General features: G+C 36.3%; 2 protein-coding genes and 1 long non-coding RNA gene across 3 annotated transcripts; 1 reads left to right on the top strand and 2 right to left on the bottom strand.

Annotated features, from left to right (window-relative positions):
* Window positions 1–353: 353 nt before the first annotated feature.
* On the bottom strand, window positions 354–1,563 carry LOC136268058 (uncharacterized). Its single transcript, XR_010706860.1, has 2 exons — window positions 894–1,563; window positions 354–828 (listed from the first exon to the last, which is right to left on the bottom strand). It is a non-coding gene; the product is annotated as an uncharacterized lncRNA (long non-coding RNA).
* A 3,100-nt stretch (window positions 1,564–4,663) lies between these two features.
* LOC136268057 (keratin-associated protein 19-2-like) lies at window positions 4,664–5,245 on the top strand. Its single transcript, XM_066063287.1, has 2 exons — window positions 4,664–4,823; window positions 4,880–5,245. The coding sequence occupies exons 1-2, from the start codon at window positions 4,776–4,778 to the stop codon at window positions 5,126–5,128; spliced, it is 297 nt and encodes a 98-aa protein (XP_065919359.1). The 5' UTR covers window positions 4,664–4,775; the 3' UTR covers window positions 5,129–5,245.
* Window positions 5,246–13,887: 8,642 nt separating this feature from the next.
* LOC136269256 (uncharacterized) lies at window positions 13,888–15,157 on the bottom strand. Its single transcript, XM_066064783.1, has 2 exons — window positions 15,005–15,157; window positions 13,888–14,898 (listed from the first exon to the last, which is right to left on the bottom strand). Exons 1-2 carry the CDS (start codon window positions 15,050–15,052, stop codon window positions 14,032–14,034), a joined length of 915 nt encoding a protein of 304 aa, XP_065920855.1. The 5' UTR covers window positions 15,053–15,157; the 3' UTR covers window positions 13,888–14,031.
* Window positions 15,158–15,488: the final 331 nt, after the last annotated feature.

Genomic DNA, 15,488 nt, shown 5'->3' with positions numbered 1-15,488 from the left:
CTATACAGCCTTTGTTTCTCACACACAGGCTGCTTTTAGTATAGAACATTTACTCCTGTGGATCTATGTCATTATAAGTAATTCAAAGCAACATTGGGAGAGGCGTATATTTGTCCCAAAGACAATCAAAATTAATACAAACACATGCATGCTGTATGGAAATATTTTCAGGAACTAGGTGTGATCCCATAGCTGGCCTGCTACTGGTTGTAGGCACACAGCTGAAATATCTAAGTGCAGTCCATACACTATAGCAAAGATGCATGTAGTATATTTCATGTTGCTTAATATGCCAGTATTGATCTTAGTGAAATGGTTGTATTAACTATGTATGCAGTAGCTTTCCATATTCATTGTTTGATTAGTACTTATCGTACAATTATAAATGATAAGCAGAGCTTGATGGTTAAATATTTGATGGTGTACATAATAAATGAATAGTATATACAAATATGAAAAGAGTTCATGTTCAGTCCGGATCCAATCATTTTCAGTTTAATAAGAGCATCCCCAATAGCATCCCTTGTAGTTGTTGCAATAGTATTTGCTAGTGTATCGATAGCAATAGTTGTAGGAAGAGTAGCCATATCGGCTCCTGCAGCAAGATTTGCTGCTATGTCTACGGCGGCACCAGCATCGACTGTAATCCAGATAGTAACCAGAAGAACATCTCTTGTTACATGATCGTCGAATGCATTTACATGCACTCAGATAGTAACCAGAGTTGCATGTAGTTGGGCAACACCTGCAGTACCTGTAGTCGTACTTGTATGGATGATAACACTTGCGATATTTGTATGAAGAGCAGCTGTAGCTGGCTTCAGCAATCTGTCAGTAATAATAACGATATAATATATAGTAACTTGCTAGCGTATGTGTCTATTGCAACTTACCCAAAGTGTTACCACCAGAAGAATGAGGGCAATATATAGCAACTTCATTGTGACGGCAGCACACAGTGCTCTACAGCAATCAAACAAGGAGTCTGATTTGGCTGTATTGTAGCATATGTGTGTGTTTGAAAACTAGCTGCCTTTTATATAACCTGTTTCCTTAAACCATTTAAGTAATGTTTACTGGGTGGTCACACTTGTGACTACATGTGTTTATGTTTCAGTAATATAATTCCTGCTGTTAATTTGCCTCAAGTGGTATCTACTGTTGTATACCTAGTACAACTTGACCTTATCCGTCACAACAAACTCATTTGTATCATACATTAGTTTGCAGGTGTGGAAAGGAAATTGACACTTTATACTGAAGTTGTCTACTTATAATTAAAATTTTTACCAGCCCAATTCTTATATGGAATAAATTAATTCATAGGGTGTGCATATAATACACCTGACAACAACAAGCTGCATATTGAATTTTGGCAGCCCAAGCATTATGTTACGCAATATGCAAATTCACCTTGGTTGCATGCAATGCACTGGTACATAGATATACATAACTACAATGTTTGTAGGGAGATACCATACTTTAGAGTACCAGAGATTTATCTACTCACTGTTTAAGGCCAACATTTACAAAGAAATCCTTGCATTTTTGTTTAAATTTTGCAGTCAGGATTTTTATAATTAAATGGGTCAAAGAATATTTTTTTGGCCTAGGAATTCTGAGAGCTGGAGGAGGTACTACACAAGATAAGTGGTTAACTCAAAAACTGACACCCATCCAGAATGGCTTTTAAGGGTATCTTAGATACTTTGTCATCAATAGTATTATTATCAATGGCAATGCATGAGAACTTAGTTTGCATTTGCTATAACAAATCGCAATTGTCATCCCATATTTGTGAAGCATTGTTTGAGAACAGTCAGACACAGAGTATAGGGCTTCAGTTGTTTTTTTCAAGTGTTTTGTTGACCAAAATCCTGATTTTTTACAGCAAAACAATATCTTCAACAATATCTTCAATCTAATAATAAAAGGACTGAGAAACCCCAGGGGGGGGTACCTTAAGCAGCTAGTAGCAGAGAGCTTAGTTACAAAATACGTTATCTCTGGAAAAGAACATAATATAAACAGTGAAATAATTGATTCACTTTCCACGCAACTCTGTGATTCAGACATGTTATAATTTTTGGGGTTGATAATCTCTAGGCTACTAGCAGACAGTTGTGTTTGGGTTTCATCCATATTTTAGGCTTGGAAACAGCTCATTTTTTAGAGAGTATTCTAAGCTACATGTCATACTGATGACAAGATATGGGAGGAAACTGTAGATGAAGCATTGAGATTTATGATGTGGCAAGATAAGTGAAGTTTGATAGTGGCCTGAATTGCTCTCAAGAATTGTACTGTTGTCTGGACAACCTGTAAATGACTCAGTCATGTGCATGGGGAAGGGAAAGTATGTGTTGGGACTAACAGTTGCGGTGTAGACATAGAGAAAAGGCTTCTCTATGTCTGCTGTAACAGCTACTGAATGCCAGTGGAATGATTCAGAATGTCAGAATCAAGTTGAAGGGTTTGGCTTAGTCTTCAGACAGTCGTCAAGTGAAACAGCATCCCTGGTAGACTCATTATACACAATTCTGACTTTGCTGTTTGCTTGTCATGTCTTGTTACACTGGCTAAGACAGTGCACTGATTGATTCAAATTCACTGGAACATTACATAACTTTAGGCAGGGTGACTGTACAGTGAGAGTACAGTCAATGAGTGAGTGCTCCACTGGCTCAATAAGTATTGTTTTGACTACTTGGTCAGAGTGCATCTTTTGGACTTGAATTGCTTCAATTACATAAGTATCTTAATGTACATATGTGGTCATTGGGGAATAACAATTATATAGGAGTACAGTGTACTTTAGTTAGTTTTTGCACTTCAAAATGTGACCAGCTGATGTTTATATACATCAGTAGTGCCACTGATACATTTAGTTCTTCATAATATGTATATACCAATGCACACATCAAAATGAAATACACTGTAGAGTGATACATATACATTGCTAACCAGTTGTTGTCATACAACGCATTACTACTTAGGGTAACATCAATCTTGTGTTGTTATCTGATTACAGCAATAATTCCTAATAAGGTACAGTTGTGAAGCACTATGTCCACATGTGCAACAAAAAAGGTGTGATAATTTGTTGTGTTGTTAATCACAAGCTTACTTATCATGTAAGCATGTCTCTTACAACTGTGGATTAGATAGCCAGTAATTAAATAACTATGTAGTGGTGTACATGAATGTTGAACTACCCATTGACATATAAATGCATGGGTGTTGTAAACAAATAATTATTATTTGCTACGCCCTAATTTGAGATGGGTAGCTATCTGTATCAGATAATAAATATAGCAACAATGAATTTCAGTAGTGTAGAGCTGACATGTAGATTTTTTTGGTTACCACAAACTACATGCACATTAATTGCTTGGTTAGTGGAATCCTCAACTAGTTATACTTTGTACCAACAAAATTTCTGAAGAGCAAAAGTAGCCACGTGCTTGAGACTCCAATCAAGCATTGTGTGTGTGTGTGTGTGTGTGTGTGTGTTTTGCATTTGAACTTATTGATGTGTTTGCTTGTTTATCTGCATATTCACATTGTGGTGCAATGTTTTAAGTGACAATATTAATTATGACGATTGTTGACAAATATCTGAGCTGATTATGATGGTAAATGGTATTCAGAAGTAGTAGTGGTGGCAATAATGTAATGCTGTAGTAATCAATAATTTACAATACAATAGTACAAAGTTGTTTAACAGCACATTCATATACCCATGCAATGGATGCACAGTGAAATCCCTTTTTAATAATATAATATAATCATTGTCAACATATACATGTGTACTTCTTGTTATGTAACAGTAGTGATTTTACTAACAGGCTGTATGATTTGACTGCTACTCCATACAGAATAGATTCTGTGTGGTGACACAACCAAGGATGACAAACATAAGTGATGGTCAATAATGGTTAAAAAATAAGAAGGTGCTTAATCTATTTGTGTTTAAATGTAATGCTATCCTGTAGCATGTGATGGTGCTGGGCGGTATTGAAAAATAGCAAACGGTATACCTTCCATAAAAAGTATCACAGTATTACTAAATATCGCTGTATTAATGTAAAAGCCATTAGTATTAAAGTAACTGCCATTTACCTCAACAAAAGTACCAAATAACCATGGTAGCTCAGCAAACCTCACGTACAAATTTGCACAAACAAACTTGTTTACATAGTTTAGTTAGCTGACAACATCAGTACCTGCCTACAAACATTGTCACATGTCTGGTTACCTTCTAAATATGGGATGAAGCAAGCCCACAGGGAGGCCATAGTGCCCAGATGGTATGGCAGTATTAAAAAAAAACAGGCAGTATCAAAACTGGTATGACTTAATATCACAGATTACTAACAATACTGTATATCACCCAGCTCTAGCATGTGATGCAAGAATGCAGCTTGCTCAGCAACAAAACTAAAACATTATATACGTAGACTAATTATTTTCAAAGCCCACAAGCAGCGAGTACACTACAACTCCTTATATGTAATGTTAAACAGTTAAAGTAATCTTGTAGCTAATTAAGCATGTATCTGACTAAACACACCTTTGTTACTTACAAAAAGACGCCCATAATGTTGGGGTACACTAATTACATGACATACATGTCCTTTGTATATAAAATGACTGTATCATTTCGAAATGTGCTAGTGCTACCTACAGCAAATAAGAATTGATCAAGTAACAAGCCCAAGAACTCATCTATTCAACAAGGATTAGAAGAATTCTTCAAGTAAAAGGACGAAAATATGAATAAGCTCATCTTGCTTGCAACATTACTGGTGATTGTCATTGCTGTAAGTATCCTGTATTTGAATGTAGCACTTGCAACATGTATCTCTGCTATTTACAGATAACAGAAGCTGCTCCTTCAGGTAGCTATGGCCGCAAGTATGGTGGATATTATGGAAGCCGATCTGGATATTATGGCAACAGATATGGTTATGGAAAAGGCTATGGCTATGGATATGGCAAAGGATATGGTTATGGCCGAGGATATGGTTATGGCAGCAGAGGATATGGTTATGGCAAAGGATATGGCTATGGTGGGAAAAGCTATGGATACAAGGGCTATGGGTATGGAGGAGGATACAAAGGCTAGAATGGAAGCTATGGCAAAGGGCTGTTGAAGAACATGAACCAACTTTATATTTGTTTACTGTTTATATGTACATAACTGTGACTCTAAGTATATATAAAGTCATATATTATTAAAGTAGATCTTGGCTATCACAAAGGCGGCTTCATCTGTATCACAAGTTGCTTAATTGTATGGACACCTTGATGCCAGTTACATTATATTATTGTCTTGCAGCATATCATGTTCGACATGTTGTAGCTAGTTGTTATGCAATTATAATACTTTAACTAGTGAAAAAGCAGGTAAATGTGTAGTAGTATATATATTTAGTGAAATGATTTCAATACTTCATTGGTGCTCATTAATGTACAACACGCAACTATGATTGATTGATGTAGATACAGTACCAACAATAAAATGCTGATATCGTACAGGGTCTGCATGGATCAAGTTAGGGATATTCCTTTGGAAGGGACTTGTGCACAGGTAGTTCTGAATCAGTGTGTTGAGGCTGTGCTGTAGGATCAGTTTCTCCCAGTTTTGTGCAGCCATTATTACAAGGAGCTAGAGCATCATCACAGACTAAAATAGGAAGTACTTAGCTGCCCACATTCCTAACCATCCAGATTGAAATAACCTGTCAGTTCGTCCTTTTGCAAGTAATGATACATAAGCATCTTACATGAAAAGAAGTATTCGTCAAAGAGCAACTATAAAGTAGGGAAAAAAGTTATGCTACTAGTTTTGGTAGCTAGGTTGGAAAATGGCATATCGCATTGATTTTACTATTGATACCAAGAGTAGAAAGGCAAAAAGGGTGTTCATAGTGCATAGGATCAAACATTGTACAATATTTGAAGTGTCGTGGAATTATGAAAGTCACTTATTCATTCAAGCAGAGTCTTATTTAATTACTTAAATAGATGCACACTTGTTAACAAGATACTTTAATTGAGCAACCGCTCAGTTTTGACATGCATTTTAGCCAATTGATGCTCAGATAACCATCTCTTCACTTCATCTAATTTATAAATGTAGGTATGTAGTAGTTCTAGTAATTATAGTGTAAAAATTTATCTTTGTACTGTACATTATTATTTATGTTCTCAGATGTCGATTAATTTGTGATATGTACACGCTGTATGTCAGTATAATGAGTCTAAATGTTGTGAATACATAATTATTCTATCAATCATAAGGTTATACATGCTAACATTCTTCATTTCTTTGCTGTGTACAGGGAAGTATGCAACTGTGAAACCTGTACACTTATTCGTATATGGCTTTGTCCTTTGCTTGATTTTATCTCAATCATCTGTACTTGACAGTTAATTTATGCTTGGACCTCTTGTGATTATGTTATGCTTACACTGTAGGAGTTTCTCCCTGTTGCATTCATCCATAAATAGAAGCATAAAACTGTCCACTGGTAATATTCAAAAATCTTGACCTCACCCTGCCCAAGGGTTATCAAGTCATTGTTTCCTTGATTTTTTTATTTATTTTTATTATTATTATTATTATTAGCACTTTACAGTGACCAGCACTGAAGGTCTGACAGCAACATGTGCTACAGCCTTAGGATTACCTAACCTAATTTCAGGGACTTAGACCTAATGACTTGACTTACTGACTGACCGATAAGGTGTAACAGAAAAGGGGCCAAAGTAAGGAAAAAAATCCCTCCAACCCCAGGATTTGAACTGCAGGTCACCCAATGTCTAGTCGGGGCCACACTCAGTCTTCCTCCAGGAGGGATGGATTTTCTTCCTTAAACCTAAAGTATTTATTATTAGCACTTTACAGTGACTAGCACTGAAGGTCTGACAGCAACATGTGCTACAGCCTTAGGATTACCTAACCTAATTTCAGGGACTTAGACCTAATGACTTGACTTACTGACTGACCGATAAGGTGTAACAGAAAAGGGGCCAAAAGGTGTAACAGAAAAGGGATTTCAGTAAAGGTCTAGCACTTCCCAACATTTAGTTATAGGGTGTGCTGGTATCCCAGGGAAATATATGGTAAAAGTTTGCCTGATCTGGCTTCCAGTTTAATTTTAAAAGTGAATCATGATGTCTAGGAAGAGTCTGAACCCTCTGTATATGAAAAACATTCTGGGTGACAGATGGACTATGCATGAGCGTATATTAAAGATGCAAGTTCTTGGAGGTGTTTACATCATTAAATTTCTTCATCATTTATGTTTTGATTGCCTCAGATCAATCTGCTATACCATAGGCTGCTAAGTTTTATAGGCATGTGACTGAAAAACATAGAGAACAGAGCTCATATAATGTGGAACATTGAATTTCATCCTTTTATTTCTCTGGGAAGATAGCTATATCACTCCTTACTATTATAAGAATTTTACCCACTAAAGCAGAGGTGAGGAGGGATGCACACATTCATTTGACACTCCACAGGGTAGGTATGCTAACAAAGTTTATGCATAGACTGCTCACTGAATAAAACAGGATGGGCATTTCCAGGTACCCAGGTTTACTCTTCCATTTAATTGAACACAAGTGCTATATTGTATACAAATACATATTATATTTACAGTCAATGAAACATGGTGCCAAATATCAAAACTATGAGAAACAAACAACATGAAGTAGAAAATTTTACACAATTTCTTTGGTCACTACCTATTAAAAGAGCAAACTTGTACATGCTAAAAAGGAGAGTTAGCTGTATGTGAACATCTGAAATGGCTGTTCAATTAGAGTATATTGTTGTCAACCGGAGGGAATACATATGTTCTGTTTAAGTAAATAATACAATTTAAGGATTTCTACATAGCTAGTACCTTCACTTATTTGATTGAGTTCTGCTTGATAAGTTTGATTGAGCAGTCAAGCATGTATATCCTTAATGACTGGCTCTTGTGATATTACATTAATAGTTCATTTATTTTTGCCTGTAGTTGTTACTCCAATTTCTTTTCAACCACAAATATTTGAGCTGTGATGTTTGACCTATCTACAGGATGATTTCAACTTGTTTTCATAAGTGGCTTATGGAAAATGTAAGTCTCATGTTACTATATTGTTGCAACTTGTAATGCACGTACTCATTGTGCTGCTAAGCTTAATAGCTGTGTTTCTGTTTTTGCTAAGTTTAGATGTCTAAGCTCAGTTTCTTGGCCACAATTGGCTCAGGGAAAACAGATTTGAGATAGGGGTACAAATTTTACAGTTGGGTTGTCAATGAAATTTATTTGACTTTTGTAAAGTAATTTCTTTATCTCTGCAGTATTTGCATTTTACTGTGCTGATATTTAAATTCCGGACAACTACAAAACAGGAGACATGATTGTTGAGAAATAAACGCATTATTGCATCATTTTACATAAAAAGTGTGACATCATTATGGCAAGACCTGCAAAAAATTGGTTTGAATTTAATTGTCTAGAAGTTGTGTACTTGATAGACATTCACAGAGTCTACGGTTGCCTCAGTCCTCAAAAAAAAGAATCAATGCCTGTTTGGTGTCTGGCTGAATGTAATGAAATTTTATTACAAAATTATGTTACCAGTGCATCACTGTATGGACATAATATTGGCAGGTAAATTTTGAAACTAGTTAATAAAACATAGGATAACCCCTGTTGTCTTAGCTTTTTCATTCACCTGTCATCATAATGTAGGTTTAACTCCATTAAGGTGCTTATTGTTTGTAAAGCTAAATGTATTAACGGTAAAACGGGTCAACATTTCGCAGTTGTATTCACCTTACACTGTACTGTGGACCATATGGCTAGAAATTGTCATTGAAGAATTTTTATTTGTTTTTTGTTTTACTAAATGTGCGATTATTTCTGTGCCCATAAGTGTTTTGAAGTGTTATAATTATGTGTCCATCCTTCTGTAATTATTACTTTTCAGTCAAAATCACAATCAAAATTTTCGCCCATCAAATTTTAGCCATACAGAATTAGGCATGTAGCATTGGATTTGACAACTTATACATATATGGTTCTATTGGGTGCCTTTACTGAGTGGCTTGCTTGAGTGGTTGAATCATCACCCATTTATGGGTTTTGGATTTGTGTACAACAAAAGCCAGACTACAAGAAAGCATTGTGTTTTTTCAAAACTCCTCCATTTATTTATGTTTGTTTTGTATTATGATAAGTGCTATGCCTTGGCTAAATACTTACTGCTTCTGTTAATGCAATATTGTAACATATGTAGTACAGCATTAAAAACAATAGTATTTAATGCCATGGGAGCAATGTTATACTCAGTGTATATCTATAGATTTGTCCAACAATGCCTTACACATGATAACATGTTTCCTTACATGCCACAACAGAGCTTCTATCATCACACCACTGCACCATGCCACAAGCCCATACTTTTTGTCAACACATTGCCATCTTCCACTGTATACCAACTCTTTTATTATATGCTCTCCCACATCTGAAGCCATATCAGCCAGTTAGTTGACTGGTGAAATGCTATAGAGTTACCAAAGGTGAAATCTTGTGTAAAGTAAGCGTAGGTACATCTAGACATTCCTTTCCCTTGTATTCTGGAACCACATGCATGTAGAGCATAATTGCTGTGATTCAATTTTGTTTGTTTGTGACCATTAATAAAGGTACATTTAATGTGATTCAATGGTTATAAGCAAATACCGTATTGTCTCGAACAGTGGCCAGGGCGTTTATTTATTTCGAGCAACTTTCACCCAGACCCAGTGGCCTGGGTGAAAAGCTACTTCATTGAAATAAACGTGTAGGCAACTTTTTACCCGGGCCATGCATTATTCGAGACCAGGCCACTATTTGAAGCAATATGGCATGTACTTAATCATGCAGCATAATAGCACTGTATTGTAGGGATCATGAAGGCTTGGATTTTCCTGCTCAAAATATCACCAAAACTTTTCTTTCACAGCAACTTGGTAGTATACATTAGTTATGCATAATACCCAACCTAAAAAATGCCTTTAGAGCAACCACAAGCCCTTTCAACTAGTTTCTATTTGACTAACTGACTGCCTGATTGACTGATGCCTTCAGTAAAGCATAAAGTTAAAGCTACAGACTTGATTACTTTACTGTTTGACATTACTTTGGCCCAAGACATGTCTGTATTATGGACTTACTTTTGTTTCATAGTAACACATAGTAAATACAGAGCTGCTTCTCATATTGTTCTTCTTGTAACATTGTATAACGGTTGCAACGAAGCTGAAAAAAAAGCAGAATGACCACTTCGCAATTGATAGTCAGGAGCATGTTTAATTGTGCAATTAACTTTTGTAATGGATCTGGCACCATTCTTATTTTGATATGGCATGCACTGGTTCACTAGTAATGAATTATGCTATTACAAAAAGTTGGAAAACGATTATAAGGAGAAATTTTACGATTGAGTAGTAGTCGTAATAAAAACAATGAAACAAGTAGTGTCATCTATACCTGCATCTGTACTAGCGGACATTAATTCCTATTTCAGTCATGGATATGCTATTGACAGGCTGCATATGAAGTTGATTACCTCCCTTGTTTTATTGCTTTTTATTTCTATCATACGTAAATTTTCTGATTTTTCCTTATGCTTGTTTAAGCCACTTCTGTAGGGATAATTTATGACTAAACTTCAAAATCACAAAATTGGTTGATCAGCATCCATTGACATACGTAGTCATGTGGATGCAAGCTATCATCATTCAAATTACAGCTTGGAGAAGCCACCTAAGCACACACTAGACAACAACAATATCATTGCCTGCTTGAAGGCGGGATAGTAAAATAAAGGATTCATTTTACAAAGCAATAATAAAAGAGACATGGTTATTATAGGTGTGTGTGAACAATTAGTAGACACCAACAACGATTATCAGTTGTAGTGTGATGACGGATGTACTGTATGTGTGATGGCTTGTGCAGCTAACTGCTACATTCCATCTCAGTAAACAGATAAAGGATGTTTCGTATGTAGGAGATGATGGCTTGGTCTAGTAGAAATGTTATTTAGCTATTGTGTAGGAGTGAGAACGCTACAACATCAAACACATTTAGCAGTCAGTACAATAAAATATTACTGTTATTATTCAATGTACGTATAGTTGTGAATCTTTGTACATGCTCTTTGGAAGTTACTATATTAATGGAGGATAACTAAATACCATTTAAGAGCTGTAGTATTTTGGAAGAGGTTATTGACTGATGCTAATATTCATATTTGATACTAGAGCATGTCAACTTTGATATGTATGTAATTGTTTCACGGGCCCAGCCAACCCATTTTTTTTCATAGATTGAAAAATGTTTTTATAAGTGGAAAATTGAAGGTAAAATATCATAGAAAACTCTGAGCACAAGCTTGTATGCATTTACTACAGTTTACCTGCAAATATCTCCAGCATAGAAATTATACAGAAACATGCATCATAGCTGCAAATGAGTTCCTGTTTCATTGAGACCACACACCTTATATTGATTTTGCTATTTTTATACATCTTTTGTCCAAATCTGAATTCTGTTTTATTTATATGCTGACCTACCAACTCTATACTTTTGAGACTTTTGATCTAATCAAACTGAAATGGCCTGGTGAGTGATAATGATTGTTTCTTTGCTACTGTATAGATAAATATGTTTCTAAGCATATGCCAGTAAAGTATAAGTACCACTAGACACACTTATTCACTCTTGTATTGCATGTACTGAGCTTGGATACTGACTTGCATAATATCATCTGCAAAAAATGACTGTGTAGTTATAATGTAATGTTACTTATTGTAAATCTCAACAATGATTCCACGTATGTTTCATGCCTACCCCGTGTACAGTTTATTGGGCTTAAGATTATAAACAATTCATTAAAGGCATATTCATACAAGCAACATTCCTACATGCTATAACTTTAGGAACCAACAATGCTTAATTAATTGATTAATGATTAACATAGCTACCTGTATTCATAAAAATTATGTAATTACATCAAAGATATATGAATCACAATACAGTCACACTACATATTCTTTGCTTCTATATATCTATATAATTAGTTTGGAGCTGATGAGTTGAGTAGTCTAGTCTAGTTCAGTGATTAAAAAGAGCAGGAGAAACAATCTCCTGATAACATTTATAAACTGTGAAATTAAAGACACATGTTGCAGTATACAGTAATAATAACAAGTAAGTAACTGAATGGCTTCTGTTACAATATGGAAGTCAGTGATAATGTATAGCATTAGTGAACAGGTCAAGTATTAAACAAACTAAATCTAATACATAACCTACAAATAGTGCAGGTTACTACATAGTTAGCGCCATGTGTTTTCTAAGTGTGCGTGCATGTAGTGTGTGCATTACTATTGATCTGTGGCAATCATGCTGCTTCAAGCTATTCACTCCTATAGCTTTTGACCTCCTCATCATCAGACATTATTTTGGTGCTGTGACATGGCTAATGTTAAACTCAGCTGTGAAAAGTGTTTTGCAGCTAATTATATCCACACAAAAACAGCCAAGCTGTGAAAAAATGGTGCAGCCTTAAAAAGTCTGGGTGAAAAAAGTTGTGAAATCAAAGGTGGCAGCCAAGAAATGGCTGCAATGATGTTAATGCTAATGAACTTTAACAATGCACACAGCCATTATTAATTAATTTTTTTTATCAGTGGACAGCACTATAAAAACTTATACACACCTTGCTTGCAACTTTACTAATTGTCAAGGTCAGTAGAGCAGGCTGAATTAAGGGTAAGGGTGGGCATCTCTGAATTAGCAATGAAGGTTACACAGTTTATTCAAGCATACAGCAGATACGCATGTTATTCTGCAGGTAAGGGACATGCCCCCAAAATTTAAGATAGTCCTTTGGGCTATTTCACTCTGTTGTTACAGGTATGGAAAGTGTGACAAAAATGGAGAGGGAGATAATCTCACAGCTACATGCACACCTCTTTTGTACTATTACCTATGCTGATTATCAATGCTTTAGGTTGAATAACACACTAATTAACATAAAGAACTTGTGTACAGATATCAGGAGTGACTCAAGTTGTGACAGCAAGTATGACTAGATACTACAGAAACTGATTTGGACATTATGGCAACAAATAATGGCTATGGATGAAAAGGTATGGAACTATATCACACAGAAAGCTTAAATTGTTTTATTTATATGTGTATGTACGTGGAGCGTCTATACAAAACCACATTTTAAAAGTATAATTGTAATGATTGACATTAAGTGTGTTTAATAGTGCAGTTAATATAAACATCTTAGGCCTTTATAAGGCCTTCTGGTATACAGGCTCTGCCTTTACCAGGTACTTTAATCATAATAATAGCTTTAAATTCATGGCTACCGTTACAGCCCGATCTAAATACATCTTATTAGTTATATAACGGAGCATCATTACCTTGCAGCAAATTTGAGCTGAGAGCATGCTATTATACATATCTGAGTCATGAAATCTAGTTAATGTATAAGCAAAGCTTACAATTTTGCTTGTAGTACTCAAGCTATTGCAGTGGTGTTAAGAATAGCAACTAGACGATGTGGTTCTTTGCCAACCAATACACAAAATGAATTCTCTACTGTGTCATGACCATTTTATGTTATGATTGAATATATCTTTCAACATTGTGTATTATTGTAAAAGTAATTTGTGTATTTACTTGAAGATTTTGATTTTGCATGAACTAAAGTCATCAGTTGACCAATGCAAACCCATCTCCATACATTAGTTATATTGTGGTGTTGTTATCTGGTAGGTGAATTGCAAGTTGACCACCATATAGATACAGTCAATATTGCTACTGTCTGGCATACAATTTTAGTAATCATGTATCAAGTGTAATATAATTCAAAAGTTGTAACTGTTCAGACCTTTTGCACAATAATATGTAGTATAATAATATTATGTATGTAATAAATGTTCCAAAGTTAATAGCCTCAATATCTTCTGTATCCACCATAACCTCCATAGCCATCTCCTCCATTTCCGCCATCACCTCCTCGTCCTCCATAGCCATTTCCTCCATCTCCTCCGTGTCCTCCATAGCCATAGCCTCCATAACCATTGCCTCCATCTCCACCATCACCTCCTCGTCCTCCATAACCATAGCCATCTCCTCCATCACCACCATTACCTCCACGTCCCCCATAGCCTCCTCCTCTTCCATAGCCTCCATAACCATCTCCTCCATCACCACCGTCACCTCCTCGTCCTCCATAGCCATTTCCTCCATCACCACCATCACCTCCACGTCCTCCATAGCCATAGCCTCCATAACCATTGCCTCCATTTCCGCCGTCACCTCCTCGTCCTCCATAACCATAGCCATCTCCTCCATCACCACCATTACCTCCTCGTCCTCCATAGCCATCTCCTCCATCACCACCGTCACCTCCTCGTCCCCCATAGCCTCCTCGTCTTCCATAGCCTCCATAGCCATCTCCTCCATCACCACCATCACCTCCTCGTCCTCCATAACCATTTCCTCCATCACCACCATCACCTCCTCTTCCCTCATAGCCTCCTCGTCTTCCATAGCCTCCATAGCCATCTCCTCCATCACCACCATCACCTCCTCGTCCTCCATAGCCATTTCCTCCATCACCGCCATCACCCCCACGTCCTTCATAGCCATAGCCTCCATAACCATTGCCTCCATCTCCGCCATCACCTCCTCGTCCTCCATAACCATCTCCTCCATCACCACCATCACCTCCTCGTCCTCCATAGCCTAGTTCACGCCCTCCATATCTGTATCCTCCATAGTTACCACCACCACCACCAAATGGTGCGGCTAGTGTAATCTGAGTATACAAAGAGAACACAATTGCATATGCTATATACCAAGCAGCTATAGTGCACACAAGAAAACTACATGTAGTTGCATATATCAATAATCATGTTACTTACACTAAGGCTGACAACTAGAATGGTTGCAATCAATATAAGCTTCTTCATATTGCTTGATGAATTCTTCTTATGTTTGTTGCTTAAATATTTCTTGCACTTGTTCTTCACTGATGAATTATTTTGACACTTGTCACTTCTTACACTGCACTGTGTGTACTACATACCTTTCACTAAGTTGCTGTGCTTTTATATGCATGGAAGTATGTTTGTTATGTTATTATTGTATTTCAATATCGCAGGTGTATGTACAAGGTGTGTCTAATCATATGAAGTTAGTGCAAACAATAATTAAATGGCTTTAGTCTGAGACCTTATTAGGCATGGTAGCTAGCTGATGGCTCACTAAACAAGAGCTTGCTTGTACATAACCTAGAAAAGAAGTAGGTACATGTTAGTATATGAGAGTAAATGTCTAACTCTAGCTATCATCTTTGTAGTACAATGAAGACAACTGATAACAAGCAACAGCACTGACAAGGAACTG

This window comes from Dysidea avara, chromosome 10 (genome assembly GCF_963678975.1).
Source record: "Dysidea avara chromosome 10, odDysAvar1.4, whole genome shotgun sequence".
In the NCBI taxonomy this organism is placed as follows: domain Eukaryota; kingdom Metazoa; phylum Porifera; class Demospongiae; order Dictyoceratida; family Dysideidae; genus Dysidea; species Dysidea avara.
This window is presented reverse-complemented; position numbering and strand designations above follow the sequence as displayed.

Bases quoted from the DNA above. Each gene is read 5' to 3' on its own strand.
- LOC136269256 (XM_066064783.1), bottom strand. From the start codon at position 15,052: ATGAAGAAGCTTATATTGATTGCAACCATTCTAGTTGTCAGCCTTAGT. The intron at 14,899-15,004 runs GTAAGTAACATG...TTGTATACTCAG, and splicing joins TTCTAGTTGTCAGCCTTAGT to ATTACACTAGCCGCACCATT.
- LOC136268057 (XM_066063287.1), top strand. From the start codon at position 4,776: ATGAATAAGCTCATCTTGCTTGCAACATTACTGGTGATTGTCATTGCT. The intron at 4,824-4,879 runs GTAAGTATCCTG...TGCTATTTACAG, and splicing joins TACTGGTGATTGTCATTGCT to ATAACAGAAGCTGCTCCTTC.